The sequence below is a fragment of the Suillus fuscotomentosus genome (genome assembly GCF_016647785.1).
Source record: "Suillus fuscotomentosus strain FC203 chromosome Unknown F5891scaffold_19, whole genome shotgun sequence".
Classification (NCBI taxonomy): Eukaryota; Fungi; Basidiomycota; class Agaricomycetes; order Boletales; family Suillaceae; genus Suillus; species Suillus fuscotomentosus.
The window spans coordinates 241,104-262,147 of NW_024539531.1; the positions used below are offsets into that span (position 1 = coordinate 241,104).

Here is a 21,044-nt window from a genome sequence, read left to right on the forward strand (position 1 = left end):
GCTGACTGCAAAGTTCGATCAAATTCCCGCCCTTACGACAACGCGTCCTTGTGAAATCGCCAAACACGCCTGGTTCTTGAACGAAGGTATGATGGGATATCCGCTTGTTCATGATCAAAGGGAGCTACTTCGATACAGTCATGCGTATACCGAGCCTAGAAGCCATACTACAAGCCGCTAAGAACCTTCGAATTACTTGGGTGCGTTATGCATGTGCGGGCGCAATCCAAATACGAGCATCTAGCGAACATGAGCGTTCGTCATGTCATGACTTGCGTATCCTCTCGGCGATCAGTAGCACTGCTTATATGTTGGCCATCAGGCGCAAGCAGCAATAAAGCCTCAAGGCTTGTTTGCACTTCACCTCGCAAGTCGGGCGAGCTACCCCCATGTCCGTCTTCTGTGATCAGCCTTTAGTAGAAATTCTACTAGTGATTAAGAAACTGAGGATATGAGACATCCTAAAAGGGTCCTATTCCCTTCTCAGTCATCGTCTTTCGAACGAACAAGACTCCTCAGGAGGTGATCATACTGTCACAATGCCCTTCTCTTCCAATTCGCGGTAATGGCATGCCGCCATACCATACTGGAGGTCGCCGAATGGATAATGAATGGGCGTGTTGCGCCAGGACAAGGTGGACTGCGATCATATAAAAATCAGTGAGAACAAGTCATGCTCGCTAATCCCCACAGCCTGCCACTACCATCCAAGCTAGTTGGGATACTGTCAGGACGCCATGTCAGACCAAACTCCACCTCGGAACGTTTCTCCAACCACTGAAGTACCTGACATGACATCGTCACTGGACGATGACTCTGTCCATCCGTCCAAGTTGTCGGTCGAGATCACTGGTGCGCTTAGTTGGCTGCAGGTTTGAGGTGCTATTGACGAGTATGGTCGTAGACATCAAAGCAAGTGGACTGCCAGAAAAAATCGGGTTATTCAGTGGACAATTTTACATCCGCATAAAGGGAGACAGATTCACGAAGCAATCGAAGATTACCAAGTATGCCAAAGATGGCGAGTATGTTGCCGTTTGGAAGGATAGTATAACCTTGTATGCCCTGCAAATGTCTTGTATGCTGAGACTGACGGGGAGTTAGTGATGCCATGGAGTCCTCCTCGATTGAAATCGAGGTGTTTGCCCGCCGTTGCTTCTTCAGCTACAAGGTCATCAAGAAGACGGAGAATAATCAAAGTCTTGGTGACCTCCTCGAGAACTCCAATGCACGTGAGTCAAAGGGTATTCCAACGAGTTGTACTCGACTAACAGACCCTGACAGAGGTTGGACTCGAGTTGCTTGGGAATGGTGAACCTGCGGGTAGAGTCACATTCCACATTTCCAAGAGCAAGGCAGCTACGTCCGAGTCCAAAGGGGATATCATGTAGGATATATACCACCAAGTTACGCAGTAAATGGGTAGGGTTGGCCATGGTCAAAAGATTTCGAAGACAAGGACTCATAAGTATCACATATGTGCGATCTCAGGTAGCTGTTAACGCATGAATTAGCGGTGAGATACCATAGTACCATAGTTGGAATACCTGCAGATAATTATGGCAAGCTCTTAACATAAATAGCATGCAGTACCCTTTCTTGTTGTCAGTCACTGGGACGGTTCAGGATGGTATCGGTCCAGGACCAAGACAGGTTGGGAATCGCACCTGCATACTTAGCACTATGACAATATGCCAAGACTTGCATACGGACCCGGCATAAGAAAAAAACACGGATGATAGTAGTACAACCGGTCACGACAAGGTGACTTAAGTGTTGACAAGTAGATCATTTGAATATCAATGATACTGCGGCGCAGTTTGTGTGTGTCATAATCAAGGGGAAAGGTCTATTGGTTTAGGCCGAAACTTGACACAGCTTGGCAGCGCTTGGCCAAGGGCGGAGTTCTAATATGAGAGTCCACTGCACCACACACCACACACCACACTACCACGCTGAATCATCTCTTTTATAGTCTTCAAACAAATCTCATTTTGTGAACGCCTTCTTTTATAACCTCAGTTTCCAGTTCAGATATCAAAATCTTCCCGAGAGTAAGCCCGATGCGCCTCTCAATACTTCCCGTTCTTGTTGCAGGGGCTGGTATCGGTACGTTTCACTTGAGTGAGCATGTGATGAGTCTTACTGACGCCTTCACAGTCAGCCAAGTCAGTGCGGAGCCCCTCCGTGTCTTAGTTGGGCGCCCCTCAAATGCCAATGCAAACATTCGCTTCGGTCATGCCCTCGCCAACGCCAACGTGAATGGCAATGATGATTCTGACAACGTCGCCCGCTTGGTGCGTCCGAGCCTCGCAATGACCACTTCCAACGAAGTCAAGGGCAAACATCACTTCTGCGGCACGTCCCTGAAAGCGAAGGCACTTCGCATGTCAAACGCATTCCGTCATGCTCTCGGCCTTCCTCTTATCGAGATGGGTGATCATGACTCATTCAAGGGCGAAGTCGCCAGCAACCCCGGTCCTGTTTCTGGAGAACTTCACATCCTCCCCATTCCCTTGTTCGGACAACCTATTGTACAAAGCGCCCCTACCAGTTCCTCTGAGAAGGAAAATGCAGGCGATGTCAAGGAGCTTCTTCCTGATGGATCCGTGGGACGGATCTATCGCCACCATGAAGTTGAATCTCACCACCATAACCATGACATGGAGCACAAGAAAGCAGGATCTTTCCTCAGGCGTGTTCACCGTGCCATTATGGCCCTCGGCCTATGGGAGGGTCGCGCTGTTGCGTTCGTTCTTGGTGAGTACTTATATTGTATCCCTAAATTATCTCTGATGTATTTGGAAAGGTTGCGGAATCGGTGTTTTGCTTCGCATGTTCTGGGTAATGTCTGTCCTCGCGTATCGCACTGTCAGAGGTGAGAGATCGGAGGAGATCAGCCACGGGTACATCATGTTCGAACATGATGCAGAGACCCACTTTGTGCCTCCTCCTGAATACACCGACGAGAAGGTGAAGGTAGCCGAGGTCGAGGCTCAAGAGATCGAGACTCGCGTGGAGTGAATAACACCAATTCTCTCCGCTTGAAACACCACCCACATGCCTATGAATATTTATATCTTGTCTGCGTTCTGTGACTACTACATATTTACACCCAGATTCATTTCTGTTTCTCTCTTCGCCTGATGCATAGCTGGTCGTTTGGTTTGGAAACGCCTCGTGTCTGTCTTTGACGGACTCTTACACTCCTTTGTCCCTCTGCACATGTTGTATTTTTGTTGCCAGGTGTTCGTAGTAACACAATGGATATGTTGTGCCTGCTTATAATCAGACCAATTGGAAACGGCCAGGGCTAAACGTATACAAGAAGTAGCGCTCGAATCCGAAATCGAACGGTCCAGTCGTCTTCGAAATCCATCTGTGGCATACTGGTAAGCTTCCATAACTTGAGTTACAAATTTGGCAAAAGTCAAGTAATTCCGATACCCGCGATCTGCCGGACTTCAAATCATCAACCAGTGACAACCACACATCTCTCAACCGCAGTCGTCCCGCTCCTGCCTTCCAGTTGACTCTAACAGTGAACACTACTACTTGGCCGAAATGCGCAGAATCCCCATCAACCAACACTGCGAGCCAAATCACGCACATGAATCTTGTGATGGGTTCCGATCGGTGGGGATCGGTAGCTGGGTAGGTTAATAGTCGCTCTTGCTTGGTGCTTTCAAGTTAGTAGGCTATCCAAATCATACTAGAGGGCACTCGATGTGCAAATTTTGTGATTAGGTCGTGTGTCCATGCATAATTTGGAGTCGTGAACACTGTCCTCGTTCTTTGCAAGACTAAGATGGTAGCAATGCCACATTTATTATCGTTCCAAGCTCCACGCTGGCGTTTCTAAGGGCACATCGAGCGTGCAACAAGCCCTAGCTACTCGACCACGAGTCATTGATTCCAACCAAACTTTCAAGTCACACATGCCTTTCGCAGGACTTGGCACATTTCGTGATTCCGACTTAGGAGACACACTCTGGTGACAGGTTACTATATAATTTGATGTTCCCATTGTCACTGTTAGGGTTATTAGGTACGTGCTGCAACAAACTGCATTGAAATCACACATCTTGAGTTGTTTGAAGGTATCTGTTGATGACAACTTCTACGACAGTAGTGTCGTAATCCTATCTGGGGCATGCAACATTATCGCCACAGCCTAGGAGCTGTTGAGATTGTCCTTTGGCATAGACGTCATCACGGTGTGAAGCGTGCGAGTGGCGTCAGCCTTCTAGGCCGAAGTTACACCAGTTTACGATCCTAGCTGGAACTTGTTTGTCAGGGAACCAAAAGGCTTCTAGTATGTCAATCTTACGGCCTATCAGACAAAGATTGGACCCTAATTTTTATCGTCGTGGGTCCATGTTAATTCCTGAACTCTATCAGAAGTTTAACAGACTGTATTACCACGCATATCATTCGTTCATTCTCCGACTACCTGATACTTCACCACAGTTAGCGTTAAGTGTCTTCAGCCACAACGGACATGAACTCGCACCTGTCAACCTTCATAGCCTCAGCACCACAGGATCTTCCCGAACGTTCATGTCGTGCCACTGCTTCGGATATTTTATGTCAGAACAAGCTTTCCTCCCTCCTTGGCGCTCAGTGGTGTTCCGTTCGAACCTTCTCAGTTCAGGAAGCGAAACAATTTTTTGTGGTAAAAAAGTCTTATATTGAGTATACTCTATGGAGGAGGACAGTACGTTCGTTCTAATGACGGGGATTGTATTGCCTCTGTATGATCCTGACTTTCGTAATTCCAGAACCCGGGGTGTCATTTCTGCGGGACTAGCGCGCCGTATCGACATTCAAGCCAGTCACATAAAGTGTAATTAGTCAAACGTTCGCTGCTGCACTGCTAAACGATAAAGCAGACTAGATGAAGATGATGTCATTCGTTCCTGCCAAGGCACGAATACGTACTTAAGGCAGGTGAGTGTTTGCTTAGATACTTTGATGTGTATGGGGCGAGTCTGAAAAAGGTACCAGAAGAATCTAATGAACAGTATACATGCAGGCGACATTGAGGTCCAGCACGACGAGCAGCTAATTCGTAACTCACTCTATGAGAAGTTTGAAACTTATGTTTCAGCAAGTGCCTGAAGGTACACTTGAGGTTAGTCCATTCTCTCACTCGATCTCACGTCAAAGTATTCACGGCACGTTGCACTATAGATAATTGATGCATCAATGCACTGTCCCCCCACGTAAAAGGTTTCTACTTACTGGTGTCGCAGTGTGTCACATTCTTTCTCCCGGGACTCTATATGACTGTTTCTCCAGGGCTAAACCACCCTGCTGGTTATTCTCATCACTGTTAGTGACAGATATTAGGACACATCTTCCCAACATCGTCCCAATGTTTCGGTCATGTCGTCCTATACACCACAGACAGATTTGCCGCTTGAACGATCTCGTCTTATTGGAATGATTCTGGGAGGTGTATCCTACGGTGCGTTTGCGGCCTACACACGATGATTTGGTAGTTGACCCTTGTACCACAACAGGCGTATACCTTCTCCTTACTGTACAAGCGGTGACTGCTCTCATGCAACGTCCCCGACGTGGGCAGAAAATTGCAGATAATCGTCGCATACTTCTTTGTTACGTTCTCATCACGTTCGCGCTTTCGACGATAAGCTTTGCTTGCAATACAAAATATACGGAGATGATCTGGATAGACCTTCGCGATGCACCTGGGGGTCCCGTTGCGTTAATTGAAAACGCAATGCACTACCGTATCAACTTTGTGGCGATACTCTGGCAAGCACCTTTACCTATCCACCTACACACAACGTTGATGGTTTCATCTAGTGGTTACGTCACGGAGTGGTTCATGCAAGCACTGCTCGTAAGCCGAATAATTTGCCGTATTGTGCAAGCCTGACCCCTGAAATACTCAGCTTTACCGATGTTTTGTGCTATGGGATTGGGCGAGACATGTGATGATCCCTATGTTACTCGTCTATATTGGCATGATTGGTGCAGTTAAATCAACTACAAAACGGTCGTAGTCGCTGAACATCTTGAGCAGCAGTGGCCATCGTCATCTTGGTCCAGGCGGGTACCGGGGCTCTATTTTACAATATCAACACCACGCTTGCATACCTCGTCTTCCTAGTGGCGAACACCGTACTTTATACCATTCTCGTGGCGACACGTTTGCTCTCCATGCGAAGCCGGATGAAGACAGCGATGGCTAGTAATTACGGTCCCAGCACTTATGATACCAGCACTCATGATACCATCATCCGTATGGTCGTCGAGTCCGCCATGGCATACAGTGTCTTCGTCGCCATCTACATAGTTGCATTTTGTGTGCATTCAAACACTGTCTCCACGCTATGCTTCCTGTCTATTAACCAAGTTCAAGTAAGGAGGCAGAAACTTGAGCTATCTGTGTCTCTGATACTAGCTTTTAAAATAGGGCATTGCGCAGTTGTTCATCATCATACGTGTAGCGCGGGGGAGGGTAACGACACGTGATTTGTCGACCCGAAATGCTTCAGCAGCACCTACGGCTCTAGCATTCGCAGGGACTGTATCAATCCCAGCAGAAGGAACCAATGTGGCACAAGCAGCTAGGACAGAGCAAGTCATCGTCAGTGAGTCGTGTTTTGCTTCGGCGAAGTCAGCGGAAGCAAACGTATAGCGTGCCATACTTGATTTCTATCTATTATTTATTCTATCCACAATATCCACAATATAAAATCTTATTATGACCTTGAAGCGTCGTCCACCCGTGTGCGTCTCGCGTGCCAGGGCGCAAACTTGAAGCCCATCGTTCAGTCGCCCCTGCTGGAGGCAGATTACTATATTTTCCTTTTGGAAAATCTCTGTTCCATCTTACTCCATCTCTTACAACATCATGCTGCTGAGTTCCCCACTCTCAACAATATAATGCGCTTCAAGTCCTTTTCCTGGTAAATCGAACTGCGCCATAGTCATCGAGGGATATGGATGCTGATCACAAAGTTGACGTCATTTGTACACCTGCAACATATGAATTCCAGTCTCATTTGAATTCTTTGAGCTCCTCCAGGTAAGTATCCTTGGTAAATAGGCTCGACAACCAGTGCTACTAGTATCAAAGTTTGCAGCATCAACCGCAGGACTGCCATGCACCTTCGATAGTCAACGTAACGCCCTGTATCTCCCATCCGTTAAAGTTCAAACATAAATGTTCGTACCGTTCGCCTTCCGGTTTCCATTGCTGCTGCATCCTACATGTGGCTTTCATTCAGCGTCGTTTCTGCATGAGGACGCCAAGTTTTCAGTCGGCCGATTAGGGTTCCTTGGCGAGAGGGTTTAGGGTCTGGGTGTGCTAAAGGCCACCAGATTCAGGACCTGGAGCTTCCTATCCCCCACTAGCCTTCCCCTGACCGTAAACTACCGTCCCGGTAGGTCATAGTTCCCAGCTGGCCGGTCACTGAATGCGGTCGCAGTGAACTTTTACTCCCATCGGGTATATAGTATACTTCACACCCGAGACAAGAATGATTGCGATAAGGGAATACAATGAGGGAAATTGGAATCAGTTAATCTGGGATGCGAAGATAGGCGAGCTGCCACCCTCAAACAAAATATGACCGTGGCGTTTGGAGCTATCAGAGTTTAGAGTATCATATGGCTCGATTAGGAAATTACTCAAACACTGCCAACCGACAGTGGCAGCCTCTTTTTGAAGGGTCACGATCCCAGGTCCACTTTATTTCCAAACGACCGCCTCCTTGCGAGTACATCATGGAGAAAAGTACGTTCGTGCTAATGACGGGGGTTGTATTACCTTCTGACGTCCTTAGTTACAAAACACGGCGAGGTGCCATTCCTTGGTGACCATCGAGTTGCATCGATATTTAACCTTTTGCCGTCAGTCGCATAAAATGTCCGGCAGTCAAGAGCTCCTACGTTGCCAAATGAAGATCAAGATGATGACATTCCTTCCTGTCGTCGCACGAATACGTACTTAGCAGGATGGGTGAGTGGGTATCTATTCGTTTGCTTGAATATCATCGTGATGTACATGGTGCGAGTCTGAAAAAGGCGTGAGCAGGATCTAATGAACGGTATGATATATGCAGGTGTCATCTGAGCATGACCAGCAGCTAATTCATAATTCACCAAAGTTATGAGAAGTTCGTAATTTATGTTTCAGCGTCTGAGGCTACGCTTGAGGTTAGTCCATTCTTTCGCTCGATCCCACGTCAAGGTTTTAACGGCACGTTGCAGTGTGGATGATTGATATATCAACCCTCTGTCGCGCTCGTCTTTATCACTTCACGTAAAAGGGTGTCCACTTACCGGTGTTGCAGTGTCCCTGGTCGACACATTCTTTCTCCTGGGTGAGAATTGTATTCCGAGACCATATAGATGACTGCTTCTTCTCCAGGGCTCAACCACCCTGTTGGTTGTTATCACCGCCGCTGATGTCACATATTAAAATACACCTCTGACATCCCCTCGTCTTCCCAATTCTCAGTCATGTCCTCCTATACACCACAGACAAATTTGCCGCTTGAACGATCTCGTCTTATTGGAATGATTCTGGGAGGTGTATCCTACGGTACGTTTTCGGCCCACTCACGAGGATTCGGTAGTTGACCTTTGTACCATGATAGGGGTATACCTTCTTCTTACTGTACAAGCGGTGACTGCTCTCATGCAACGTCCCCGACGTGGACAAAAAATTGCAAACAATCATCGCATGCTTGTTTGTTACACCCTCCTCACGTTCGCACTTTCGACGGTATGCTTCGCTTGCGGTACTAAATATACGGAGATGATCTGGATAGACCTCCGTGATGCACCTGGTGGTCCCGTTGCACACATTGAGAACGCAATGCACTACCGTATCAACTTTGTGGCGATACTCTGGCAAGCACCTTTACCTATCCACCTACACACAACGTTGATGGTTTCATCTAGTGGTTACGTCACGGAGTGGTTCATGCAAGCACTGCTCGTAAGCCGAATAATTTGCCTCATTGTGCAAGCCTGACCCCTGAAATATTCAGCTTTACCGATGTTTTGTGCTATGGGATTGGGCGAGACATGTGATGATCCCCATGTTACTCGTCTATATTGGCATGATTGGTGCAGTTAGATCATTTACAAAACGGTCATAGTCGCTGACATCTTGAGCAGCAGTAGCCATTGACGTCTTGGTCCAGGCGGGTACCGGGGCTCCGTTTTACACTATCAGCGCCGCAATTGCATATCTCGCCTTCTTAGTGGCGAACACCGTGCTTTATACCATTCTCGTGGCGAAGCGTCTGCTCTCCATGCGAAGCGAGATGAAGACGGCGTTGGCTGAATATGACTCTAGCATCTATGATACAATCATTCTCATGGTCGTCGAGTCCGCCGTGATATACAGTGTCTACGTCATCGTCTTCATAGTTGCATTTGCTATGCATTCAGATACTGTCTCCACGCTATGCTTCCTGTCCATCTACCAAGTTCAAGTGAGCATGTAAAAATCTGACTTATCTGTGTCTCTGACACTGGCTTCTTTTTCAAAAAATAATAATAGGGCATTACGCAATTGTCCATCATCATACGCGTGGCACGGGGTAGGGCAGTTACCCATGTTTGGTCGACCCGAAATGCTCCAGCAGCACCTACGACTCTGGCATTCGCAGGGACTACGTCAGAAGGACCCAATGCAACACAAGCAGCTACGCCAGAGCAGGACAGTGCCAGTGAATCGTGTTTTGTTTCGGCAAAGTCGGCAGAGGCAAATGTATAGCGTACCATACTTGTTTCATTCCCTGACTTTACTTATAACCTCTTTGTGATTTTATGATCAATCTCTAGATTCAGTTGATTGCCGCTCTACTATGATATGCGGTAGATAGATAAAGTACTGTCCACAAACACATCTGTCGTACAATATCTTCGACGAAGACCTGAGCACAGTGGTATAGAGTTAGTAAAAATTCTGTGTGGACCGTGGGGTGAACCACGTAGTCGCGGGTTCATGTACTTCCCTCTCGGTCAGGAAACAAAATATTCGCGGATCCGGGCAAATATCCTACCGATCGCTGGATGGCCTGGGCTTCTAGTCCGTCAAAAGTTCGATTAACGGTGATGGTTCGCATAAAAACCCATATCTTCCTTTGGCATAGCAATAGGTATGTTTGCTAATTTACCAGCAACGGTCCCTGCAGAAGAACGACAATCCTCAAACTCGCGTATGCTTGAATTTTGAGCAAGATAGTATAGTGCATGACCGTATAAATGTGGCTACTTGTTATTGCACCACTAATCCATGTCTTCTGTGCGATACAGAGGAGCGTGCAACACCGTCCTCCAAGTAGGGTCCTATATAGATGGTACAAGGTTTGTAGAAAATGGAGACTGATCGGACCATTTGAAGGGCCGAATAGAGATGGGGAGACGCACGTGGCGCTTCCTCTGCACAGCACTAGTACTGTGAAGCTGTAGAAGAATACGAGGACACCCCATGGAATACGTACCTTAGCGGGTGACTCAAACCAACACTTGCGCAACCCCCTCAATCCCAAAGAAAGCATCCACTATCTTAGCTACCAGCTCGCCCCTCTCGTTCTTGCGTCGAGTGAATCTGCGTCAGATTGTTCCAAGTGGGACTTTTCCGTGAGTGATACTCTGGTTGGGAGTAGGAAAAGCTGAAGTGAAGAAAAGATACGACCACTCACCGGCCGGTATTGGGGGATATCTCCCGGATACGTCGTCCCGAAGCTGTCCTGTGAGTCAGGATAGAATTCACCTGGGTAGGAGTTCTCGTGAACAATCGCTCCAGGCAATTATATTGATATGCCAAAGTCAGGTGAAAGAAAATAGGCCAGTGAAACCACCCACTATTTATACCCCCACAGGACAACTCATTCTGAAGCAAACTGCTCTCGCACATATGGTCCACGATTCCCTTGATCGAGATCCCCGAGCGCGCACCATGTCTTCTACTGCCGCTAATGTGAAAAAGACGTCAGCAGTAACCCCCTGCAAGACGATACGAGGCCATACCTTGGGAGTTACAGGCGTTGCACACCTGCCCGGCGGGCAGCGCATCATCACATGTTCGGTCGACAGGTCACTTCGACTATGGGACCTAAAGAGCGGTGCACAGATAGGTAGCGAGTGGCGAGATGAAGGGGATGAGGCAGCAATATTTGCCATGTCGTTGTCTCCAAATGGCAAGACTATTGCCAGCGGAAGCACTGACGGGACAGTGAGGTTGTGGGATGTCAAGACGGGGAAGGTTGTCGTCAAATGGAAAGAACACACTTCTTTTGTGCAGTCAGTGTGCTGGAGTCCAAATGGTGGGCGAGTTGTGAGCGGATCTCAGGACGGGACGGCAAGAGTGTGGGATGTGAAGAGCGGCAAACCAGTCAAAGGTCTGAATCCAATCAAGACAGGACACGAACATGTGCACGCGGTGAGCTACTCACCCGAGGCATCAATGATTGCCACAGGAGGATTTACTTATAACGAAAATGGAATAAAAATCCGGGACGCGAAGACAGGTGAGCTGCTGTCCACGATCAAACTCGATCGGACAGTTTGGAGCTTATCCTGGACATCGGAAAAGAAGCTTATTGCCGGGTTGAACGATGGCTCAATTAAGATATTCGACACTGCCACATGGCAGCAGATCGCTGTTCTGGAGGGTCACACAGATGTTGTCTCCTCCCTCACTTTATTTCCCAACGACCGCCTCCTTGCGAGTGCATCCTGGGATGGAACAGCGCGTCTCTGGAATCTTGACACAAACCTCCAAATCGGGCCACCTCTTCAACACAAAAATGACGTCACTTGTGCGGCCTTTTCCACTGATGGAAAGTTACTATCCACTGCAGGTTGGCAGGATGAAATTGCGTACATATGGGACATTCAAGCCATCCTCAAAACAGCTGGCCTAGAAAATCTCTTGTCCATACCTGATGTGAGTGCCAATTTGACTCCCACTCGCCATCTCATTCCCAATGGCTATCAGGCACAAAAATCTGAACTCAAAAACAAGGTACATATCATCTTGTCTCTTTTTACATCAAAAGTTGAACCCAAACTTTGAACAGAAGCTGCATCCGTCATTTGGCTTTTCGAGTATAGAGCACACTTCTCTCTCCGAGCCATCGCAGGACATAGAAGACAATTCGTTTTTGGAGGTATGTGGCGCGTTTGTCAACCTCGTCAATCATGATGGTGACATTGACATTCCAGGCTGATGCTACGCAAGGTTTCGGCCAGTTCGGGGAAGATGAACTCCTACCAGGATTTTTTGACTGCCCGCAAGTCGATGCTCATGTTCGTCACCAATATTTCTGCCAATTAGTCCTTGTCCTGACCCCTTTACACTCAGTCCCCTGCAACACTTTTTACCCGTGTGAGATTTTCTGCATTACTTGGTCGCTTTCCCCACCTCCTTCGCCGTTCCGAACCCAATCAAGCGACCGAAACTCAGCAGCCTCCAGTGCCTTCGGAGTTACGTTCGCGTGTGCTCTTCGATCGCCTATCCTCACTCCTTCGCTCTCCGCCGAACACTGATGAGATATCTGGACCTTCGCAACCTTCAATGATTTCGCGATTAAGTCCACGAGTGCTCCTTGATGACTTATCCGAACTTTTTTCCCGCCCTCGAATCTCCATCAACGAAGCAACCGAACCTCGGCGATCCAAAACGCCTCAGAGGTCACGTTCAGGTGCACTCATTGGTCCCATATCTTCACTCTTCCGTTCTCCACCCAACGCCGATGAAGCAATTGAACCTCGGTGTTACTCAGGGCCAACTACCTCTCATCTCAGTCGTCTTGTCGACGATGTTGCCGCGATGCGGGACCGGGAGGTGCGTTTTTCTTGCATGCATCCCAATTCCTGTGTCCGATGATTTCTGTGCAGGTGTTAGTTGTTGCTCGTCGGCCCGACACTGCTAGTGAAATAGCCAGGCGCGTCAAGAACCCTAAACCATGGGTTCGCGTGGTATTTTTTCTCTGTTGTGTGTCTCCAGGTACCGACGACCCCACTTCCACCACATAGACAACTATTCTTTCATCACTTTAATTCTTTGTTTCTACCTGCCTTATCACTGTACCGAATATCATGTATTTCTGCGCGTATTGACACACCAGCGCATATTTCTGCATGGATGCCAGTCAACTTGCATGTAACCTAACATCACGCAATATGTACATGTGTTAATGTTAAAGTGCCATGTACCTTGATTCTTACACGGCTAAATTTTTCATCGTCACATGCACTAAAGCTATGAATCGATTCCGAGTCATACTCGATTTCCCGTCTGTTTATGACGGTCGTGCAAGGCATCGATCCATTATGCTGAACCCATAGGATCACCAAGAAGTACTATGGTCACCTATGTACGGTGTTTAGTCTCTCGTATGCACTTATTGGTGCTTTCGAGTGAATTCAACCTCTATCACATGGAAGAAACATACCATTCGATCTACGGTTGCAACACTGATAGACAACAAGCTTCTAGGCTAACTGGCACAGTCAAATTGTGGTCATCGAAGACATTGAATTTTGCTCGTCCCAACCTCAAACGGATTTATGGCATTGTGTCATGCTTAAACTCAGCTTCGTGTTCTTGACAATGGCCGTCAAATCCTTGCCAATCCCCTCTAAAGAAGCTGAATCACGTACCTTGTCTACCGTATCCACATCTCTATGTCGAGGTGTCATCAATTCTGTCTCCGCATCTCTTCGTGACCTTCCATTCTTCAGCGACCTGGATATACATCTTCATGGACTTGATGAGGATAGTGCATCTTCCTTGCCTTGACCTTGACCCTTTATTTTAGACGGCTTATGTATTGCAAAATTGATTATTCTATTACGTAACGAGGAACGAGCGGAGGAATAGAATGTAGTCTTTGCGCAAGCGACGGATGCAGTACGAACTCTTCCTTTCGTACTGCTAGTGTACGGTCAATTTGGAACTGTCCGAAATTCACAGGGTAAATTTACAGTGCGTCCAGAGGCCTTCAAATTCACCACTGTGAATTACCGTATGTTGACATGTCTGTAAATTAACGCTATTTTACAGGTGAATCAGGTCAAATGTACTGTGAATTACAGTGAATTAGGTGAGTTATTCAACTTTCCACTCGTCCCAAGCAGAAGGGTCAGGGACGGACGGAGACAAGGTTTTTGCGGCCTTCTTTGTTGGTGCAGAACCCGACTGCATCAGGGAAAACCTCCTTCACAAAATCAAGGTAATTTCACAAACTCGCATGAAAATACTGAGAATTCGGTAAATTATTTGTATTCAAAGGTATTTCAACAAATTTCATTGTAATGCTCAGACAAGTGTTAAATAAGCATGTCGGTCACTGAAGGGGTTTACAAAGAAGGTGGAACAGCACTCCAGAACAGTGCTACTCGTCCACTCACGAGGTGCCGCTACGCCGAAATTAGGTATAAGATGAATGCTCCTACAGATATCTGATATCTCAATGATGCTTGCCAGACGTTCTCCATGACGAATCAAGCGGGCAACTTTGTACAACCCATGGTGTGATTCCGGTTGCTGGAATGGAGTGAACCATTCCACATAGGCAAGGTGGGTGGGTGGTTGTGCAGGTCCAGCGCGGAATAACACATTCGAAGCTTGATTTGTTAGCGTAAAGACGACACGGACTTGCGCAACACGGTAACCTTCAGTGATCGAGTGAGATTAGTGACTAACATGTTCAATGCACCATACAAAACGCACCATCCACGCCTGTTGTCCCGCCGTCCCCTTCGTTGACCAAAACTGTGTCAAAACGCGCGGGGATCATATGCCCTCGCTTGTCCTCTTGTGATGGTTGACAATGGACAGAATCCACGGTGACACTCGAGTCCTGGATCCCCCGAGCATTGATTGAGTTGAATTTGATCCTGTGGAACGTAGCCACAGTATCAAAGGGAATAATGATGTGAGCGGCCTCGCGTTCGAGTTGTGCTGCAGACAAACCAGGTTGATTTCTCCCGACGACGTAACGAGCCAAAGCTTCAGTGAAAAATGTGGCGCCATACTCCCGCACAATGCGGTCCAACTGGACACGCTTGATGGTCAGGTGTTTAGTCATCTTGATTGCGCGACGATAATCCATGTCTGGAGGTATGATTTCTTGCGGGGCAATATCACCAACGAGACGCCATTGGACAAAGTTGTCGTGCCATAGAATCTTCTCCCGTCTTTCGAGCCAGAGTGTCATTTGAGTGTACTCGTCTTTATGGTTGGTAGCCCTATAGGCATCCTTCGTGAGGTCGATGTGTAAACGTTCTGTGTACTCGGTGTTGTAGTTGTCAGTTGTACCATACGTTTTTATCATATGTACATAGTGACGGAAGCCGTGAAGCTTCGGAAGGTTGAAATTCGAGCGGATTCCAAGATCAAGGAAGATGTCCTTATTGTCGTGAAAGCGTGTTAAGGCATCATCGAGAAGTGCCAGTGTTTCGTCCGTATGACAAGGGTATTGCGCAAGGTACAGGAAATCAAGGATGGCACGAACAGCACGAGTAAGGCGAGCATTGTTGAGATTTCCAGGCAACCGTATGCCAATGACAATGCCGAGCAGGAAGCGACAGATTTGATTGTGCTCCGTTCCACTAACACGCGAGAGATTACTGATACCCTTGAGAAACAATCGGATATTATGGTTTGGGGGAAGTCTACGACAACGAGCATCAATTTCGGCTTCGCTATATGCCTCCTTGATCCACTCGATGAGGTGCTTTACAATACCCTGGTAGAGTTGATGTAACACGTCCGGCGTGATGGATTGGAATATATTAGCATGCGGGAGATCCAGCCAGAATGGTTTGTAGATGGGCTTAATGCCGCGCTCCTGGCATGCTTGTCTCCACAAGTCATAGTCCTCATCAACGAGCGACAATGCAGCGACAATTGCCTCGAGGTCTCGCAGCTTGACAGGAACATCAGGACTTCCCAACTCCTCATGCGGGACATCGCATTTTGGGCATTCTCCAGATTTTATCCCAGTTGTCAACAACTGTTCCGGGTAATCGGCGGAATAACATGCGACAATCGGATGTCCTCGACGCACAACTCCATCCCCACTAGCCATAGCAACACCATCCTTGCCGGGGACTCTCAGAGGCTCCAGAATGTGACGCACACAAGCATGAAATAAATTTGTGGCCGTTCGGCGCCTCGCAGCCTTGTTTGTGATATGTTCGAGTTTTGAGGTTGGTAGATAGGCCAGGAGAATCCACGCCCGTCGAGATGGCTTTTGACGGATCTCCTTCGGAATGTTGCCTATTGTCATATAGACAGGATAGGCAGATTTGTTCCTAAACATGGTGACCTGCGTCTTGTCGGAGGAAAGGATGATGGGTATGACTGTTGCGCCAGGTTTCTCTGCTTCGAGTTCTTTCTAAATGATATTGTGGTAAGTTCAATATGAATCAGAACGTTTTTCAAAAGACTCGCCTGCGTGGACCACCACCACTTTCCTGTATGCATATCATGATACATTCGGATTGTTTTGTCAGCATCGACATAATGGCGTTCGGGAGTGTAGTTGAGGTGTTGCGAGAAATCCGGATCTGAATAAAGGGCTTTGACGCACTCCATGACGTCACGCGAGTACACGTCAAATGCTTCGTCTGCAACAATGATTTCTTCACGTTTGAAACGAGGTCGTCGGCATGGTAAGTGTCGGTCAATGATTTGATTGAGTTCACGGGTGTTTCAATACGAAAGACCTAAGGCATCATGAAGCTATAGAAACGTAGTTAAAAAGTTGGCCCATTCATGACCCAAGAAAATGAAGACTCACCCCTTCGACTGCAAGCAGCTCTGAAAAAGCAGTTGAGCCCGATCCACGAAGTTTTGCCCACTTTGCAACCTCGTAGTCTATGCGAGATGCGAAGGGAGCCCAAACATTGTCTGCGCCTTGCAGAGCATTGTTATAAGACTCGAAAGCGGTAGTGCCAGAGTTAAGTATTGGAGCACCTGCATGGCGCCGCGGAAATTTCTCAATAGTGGGCTGGCGACCAAGGGCTTTCTCCGCTTCTTGTCGTTCGGCTGCATGTGATTGTGGCAACATATCTGACTCCTCAAAAACATCAACGTCGATATCCTGCGGTACAGGATCTGCAGGGCGTTCCCACCCATTCTCAACCTCAACCTCTGCATTGTGATCCTCTTCCTCGCCATCAGAATCCAAAGGAGGCTCCGCCGCTGCAACTTCGTCATTATTATCTGGCCATTCCAGATCTTGTTCGTTGTAGTGGCCAAAATAGTCTCCTGTAAATTCCGTTAGATGACGAGGATCAACATTGTCATCTCCATCATCAAGACCGTCAGAATTCTCAACCTCAGGCTCTGACTGAGGAAAAAGACCAGAATGTTGTAATAGGGCTGCGCATGATGGATTCGTGGTCTTGGCTAGGTGATGGGAGTATCCAGCGTGCTCGAAGTTTTTGGTGCAACCTGGGCAAGTGATCATTTTGTTGGCAACAAAACAGGCGGTAGGTAGTGGTGGTAGGTAGGTAGGTAGTGATGGGTAGTAGAGAGACGGTGCAAACCTTACAGCGTGCTATCCAGTGTGAAGATTCACACACTGTGAACCGAGTTTGATTTGTTGCCTGGCAGTACAGGTTTCAAAAAGGTACAGGCTCCCTTCCTTAGCATGGAAGGGTACGAAGACGCGGCCAAAGACGCGGTTGTTTCAAAAAGGTATAGGCTCCCTTCCTTAGCATGGAAGGGTACGAAGACGCGGTTGTTTCAAAAAGGTACAGGCTCCCTTCCTTAGCATGGAAGGGTACGAAGACGCGACCACACAACACGAATTTACTTGATATTTCAGAACAGGTTAGATTACGGTGACAGCACGGCAACAAACAAACGTACTAAAATGATGGTGGCACACTGTGAACCGAGTTGGATTTGTTGCCTGGCAGTTGGCAGTACAGGTTTCAAAAAGGTACAGGCTCCCTTCCTTAGCATGGAAGGGTACGAAGACGCGGCCAAAGACGCGGTTGTTTCAAAAAGGTATAGGCTCCCTTCCTTAGCATGGAAGGGTACGAAGACGCGGTTGTTTCAAAAAGGTACAGGCTCCCTTCCTTAGCATGGAAGGGTACGAAGACGCGGCCACACAACACGAATTTACTTGATATTTCAGAACAGGTTAGATTACGGTGACAGCACGGCAACAAACAAACGTACTAAAATGATGGTGGCACACTGTGAACCGAGTTGGATTTGTTGCCTGGCAGTACATGCTTCTGCCTGGACTCTCTGTCCATCAGCATGGGCTACACGTGCCTCAGCTTCTTTGATGATGCGGCGAGCTGAACCTGAGAGGGGAGGAGAGGGAGCACCATTCAAGTTGACGGTTGCAGCTTGAAATTCTGCTAGTAGACGCTCTGCTTGTTTTAGCCATTTCTGTAACCACACGTTAGATGAAAAAAAAACCAACGACCCTAGCGCTGGCACAGCACAGTAAAAAAACAGACCTGAAAATGAGAGTGGCCACCAATAAGTTTTCATAACCATCTCAACCTTTCCCTTCCCAACTTCAGCTGAAGCAAACACTACTAGTAGTATGCCTCCGAGTCCCCATCTGTCTTCAACGCCGTCAGATATAGCCGCCCACAAGCGGAACGCCCAAAGAAAGGCCCAGGTGGCAAGTCAAGATTCCACTGGCAAAAAAACCGGCAATACAGAAGAGAGTGAGTACATCCATAGGCCAAGAAAAATGCGATGGACTCACAGTCATCACCAAGAACCACTGCAGCGGTCATCCAAAGTAAAGGCCTTAGAGCGAAAAAGTTAGTACAGGCAATTGGAGAAAGCAGTCATTGACACACCTTGTTTCAGTCTGGAATGAGACAACGACCAATACTCGTAAGCGCGCACCCACAGTAACTGCGCTACAATCAGTACCAGCCGCCAAGTTAGCGCGAAAGAATGAGACAACGACCAATACTCGTAAGCGCGCACCCACAGTAACTGCGCTACAATCAGTACCAGCCGCCAAGTTAGCGCGAAAGACACCTGCAGAAAAGTTAGACAATGGTTAGTAGTTGCTTAACAGATCAGTATGAGAGATACTCAACAGCGGATCAAGTCAACGGTCATGGTCAAAGTCAAGGCCGCGATAAGAAAAACAGCAAGCTGCCAAAGTCAGTCGCAGTGTCAATCGAAGATAACGACTCTGTCAGTGAATACGGAGAGAGTGATCATGACACCGACAAATCGGACGATAATGCGGAGGTTCCAGAAGACGATGATGAGGACTTAGTACCCTCCCAGAAGGAACTGATTAAAGAGGTGAGTCGTCACTTAGCTACCCAAAGTTGAGAATGATGAAAAAAATGACGCACCTTTTATTTAAGATTCCCTACATGATGCCTCCTCGTGCAGCTAGATCTGCCAGCGCACTATCGCAAACCAGCAAAACATTGTCGAATAGTGTTCGGATGACATCTAGCGGGGTTTCTGACGAGTCTGAGTCAGAGTTGCAGTTTGCTGACAAAGACACGGAGTCTGCCAGTGACCGCAGTGACAGTCAACGTTCCAAGGCAAGTTATGATTACCGCGAGCCTTCATCACTCACCAACTCGAAACCACAGCCAAGCAAGAAGAAGAAGAAGAAAAGGAGCAAAGTAGCAGAAGCACGTCAAGAAATTGAGGTGATGTGTTCTACTCTACTACGCTCCCATCACTCTGTCTTACTAATGAATATACTGTTTTCTAGAGGCCCAAATTCGCAGAGTCGCGGCAGCTAACAGACGAGGCACTGCCAGCCTCCGCCGATAAGGAGTTGTCTGAACACTCCTTTACATGGCCTATATTCACAGATCTAGTCTACTCAGCCGATAGCTCGATCAACCTCAAGGCTCAGAATACTCGGATTCAGCAGGTGTTGAAGACTGCCGTCTTTGAACTCAAGAAAGCCTCTATCTTCGACAACGCATTTCCCAACATCACTCAGAAGCGCAAGATGGCTCTCGATGCAGTTTATAATGCTGCCGGGAAGCATAAGGAATATGCGATAGCAAAGAGGATCAAGCATGACTTTGATTATGCGGTGGCTCTCGCTGGAGTGGTATGTACACTTCTTGTATGTTACTGGACATCACTGACATCCTCACAAGCCGGAGGGACGGCTTAGTTCCTTCCGTACTAATCTCAAGAAACTCGCGCATCAAATTGTGGTCTCTCGTTTTGGACTCAAGAAAGGCTGCGGTGACGAGGTAGACGACCTCATCAAGGGTCACAAGTATATTTTCCCAACCGACGCCAAGGTCTGTTCATTTTTTCGTTATCTATCTCTTCATTTATCTTATTCTTATCCACCACCCAGGGTAAGGTCCTTGGGGACCAACCGTTTTGTGACGAGTCTATGGTTGACTCCATCCGTTTATCTTTTTTCGATGGTGAGAACTCAATTGGTGTCCAGTCCTGTGACGATTTTGTCTCGGTCTTGGATGGAAACAACGAGCCCGAGCTACCTGTTGCTATGGTGTGTTTGATTGCAACGCTTGTAGGTGCCGCTCTTGATAATGTTTACTCTGTTTGCTCACTACATAATGTTCTCTGCAGATTTACTCGATATTGAAGGATTGGAGCAGCGGGAACCCACCCTCAGGCGCACAAGTCAAATCATTCAATTCCTCCTTCCACATCAGTGTTTACAACGCTCACCAAGCGACTCTCACACGCATCTTTAACGGTAGTCGAAAGAAGTACCATGTACTGATGGCGCGTCTCTACAAGGCAGTCAGGTATGTCTTGCTCACGCGCTATTTGTTATCGTCGTGTACTCTAACTAATTCAACATTAGTGCAGTAGAAAGCTCAGAGCCCGCTGGTTCATTGGACGCCGCTTGTGATTACCTTGATCTTGATGCAATGGGTGAAGATTAATCAACCTTCCGAGTCATTTGTACATACTGGTGCTTTTTCGAGTCTGCTGATCTTTTTGCCGTCTTTCGGTTGTGATATTCTCGTTTAATTCTAATATATTTGATGTTCGTGTGTCTTCACATTGTTTGAATTCAAGATAA

The 21,044-nt window shown here is 47.5% G+C and overlaps 6 protein-coding genes across 6 annotated transcripts; 5 read left to right on the forward strand and 1 right to left on the reverse strand.

The window, feature by feature from the left end:
* Positions 1-1,923: 1,923 nt before the first annotated feature.
* On the forward strand, positions 1,924-3,285 carry F5891DRAFT_1107543 (uncharacterized protein). The gene is made up of 3 exons (XM_041363672.1): positions 1,924-2,109; positions 2,161-2,760; positions 2,810-3,285. The coding sequence occupies exons 1-3, from the start codon at positions 2,064-2,066 to the stop codon at positions 3,022-3,024; spliced, it is 861 nt and encodes a 286-aa protein (XP_041227503.1). The 5' UTR covers positions 1,924-2,063; the 3' UTR covers positions 3,025-3,285.
* A 1,999-nt stretch (positions 3,286-5,284) lies between these two features.
* F5891DRAFT_192391 (uncharacterized protein) lies at positions 5,285-6,747 on the forward strand. The gene is made up of 6 exons (XM_041370862.1): positions 5,285-5,470; positions 5,526-5,781; positions 5,833-5,869; positions 5,922-6,000; positions 6,053-6,390; positions 6,446-6,747. The coding sequence occupies exons 1-6, from the start codon at positions 5,389-5,391 to the stop codon at positions 6,668-6,670; spliced, it is 1,017 nt and encodes a 338-aa protein (XP_041227504.1). The 5' UTR covers positions 5,285-5,388; the 3' UTR covers positions 6,671-6,747.
* A 1,752-nt stretch (positions 6,748-8,499) lies between these two features.
* Positions 8,500-9,766, forward strand: F5891DRAFT_1186955 (uncharacterized protein; the record flags this gene model as incomplete). Its single annotated transcript, XM_041366760.1, has 5 exons — positions 8,500-8,581; positions 8,637-8,980; positions 9,033-9,111; positions 9,163-9,482; positions 9,551-9,766. The coding sequence occupies 5 exons, from the start codon at positions 8,500-8,502 to the stop codon at positions 9,764-9,766; spliced, it is 1,041 nt and encodes a 346-aa protein (XP_041227505.1).
* A 1,188-nt stretch (positions 9,767-10,954) lies between these two features.
* On the forward strand, positions 10,955-13,372 carry F5891DRAFT_1218770 (WD40-repeat-containing domain protein; the record flags this gene model as incomplete). The annotated part of the gene is made up of 5 exons (XM_041369370.1): positions 10,955-12,022; positions 12,078-12,167; positions 12,223-12,306; positions 12,362-12,844; positions 12,898-13,372. 5 exons carry the CDS (start codon positions 10,955-10,957, stop codon positions 13,033-13,035), a joined length of 1,863 nt encoding a protein of 620 aa, XP_041227506.1. The 3' UTR covers positions 13,036-13,372.
* A 941-nt stretch (positions 13,373-14,313) lies between these two features.
* F5891DRAFT_1163652 (uncharacterized protein) lies at positions 14,314-17,480 on the reverse strand (the record flags this gene model as incomplete). The annotated part of the gene is made up of 5 exons (XM_041365327.1): positions 14,314-14,676; positions 14,735-16,403; positions 16,460-16,650; positions 16,805-17,278; positions 17,300-17,480. The coding sequence occupies 5 exons, from the start codon at positions 17,478-17,480 to the stop codon at positions 14,321-14,323; spliced, it is 2,871 nt and encodes a 956-aa protein (XP_041227507.1). The 3' UTR covers positions 14,314-14,320.
* Positions 17,481-18,578: 1,098 nt separating this feature from the next.
* F5891DRAFT_1172354 (uncharacterized protein) lies at positions 18,579-21,023 on the forward strand (the record flags this gene model as incomplete). The annotated part of the gene is made up of 9 exons (XM_041365583.1): positions 18,579-18,705; positions 18,854-19,051; positions 19,095-19,306; positions 19,372-19,668; positions 19,734-20,084; positions 20,134-20,283; positions 20,343-20,522; positions 20,582-20,763; positions 20,823-21,023. 9 exons carry the CDS (start codon positions 18,579-18,581, stop codon positions 20,902-20,904), a joined length of 1,779 nt encoding a protein of 592 aa, XP_041227508.1. The 3' UTR covers positions 20,905-21,023.
* Positions 21,024-21,044: the final 21 nt, after the last annotated feature.

Excerpts from the sequence above, each read along its gene's own strand:
- F5891DRAFT_1107543 (XM_041363672.1), top strand. The coding sequence starts at position 2,064 with ATGCGCCTCTCAATACTTCCCGTTCTTGTTGCAGGGGCTGGTATCG. Across the intron at positions 2,110-2,160 it reads TGTTGCAGGGGCTGGTATCG|TCAGCCAAGTCAGTGCGGAG; the intron begins GTACGTTTCACT and ends ACGCCTTCACAG. Across the intron at positions 2,761-2,809 it reads CGCTGTTGCGTTCGTTCTTG|GTTGCGGAATCGGTGTTTTG; the intron begins GTGAGTACTTAT and ends GTATTTGGAAAG.
- F5891DRAFT_192391 (XM_041370862.1), top strand. The coding sequence starts at position 5,389 with ATGTCGTCCTATACACCACAGACAGATTTGCCGCTTGAACGATCTCGT. Across the intron at positions 5,870-5,921 it reads GGTTCATGCAAGCACTGCTC|CTTTACCGATGTTTTGTGCT; the intron begins GTAAGCCGAATA and ends TGAAATACTCAG. Across the intron at positions 6,391-6,445 it reads TGTCTATTAACCAAGTTCAA|GGCATTGCGCAGTTGTTCAT; the intron begins GTAAGGAGGCAG and ends CTTTTAAAATAG.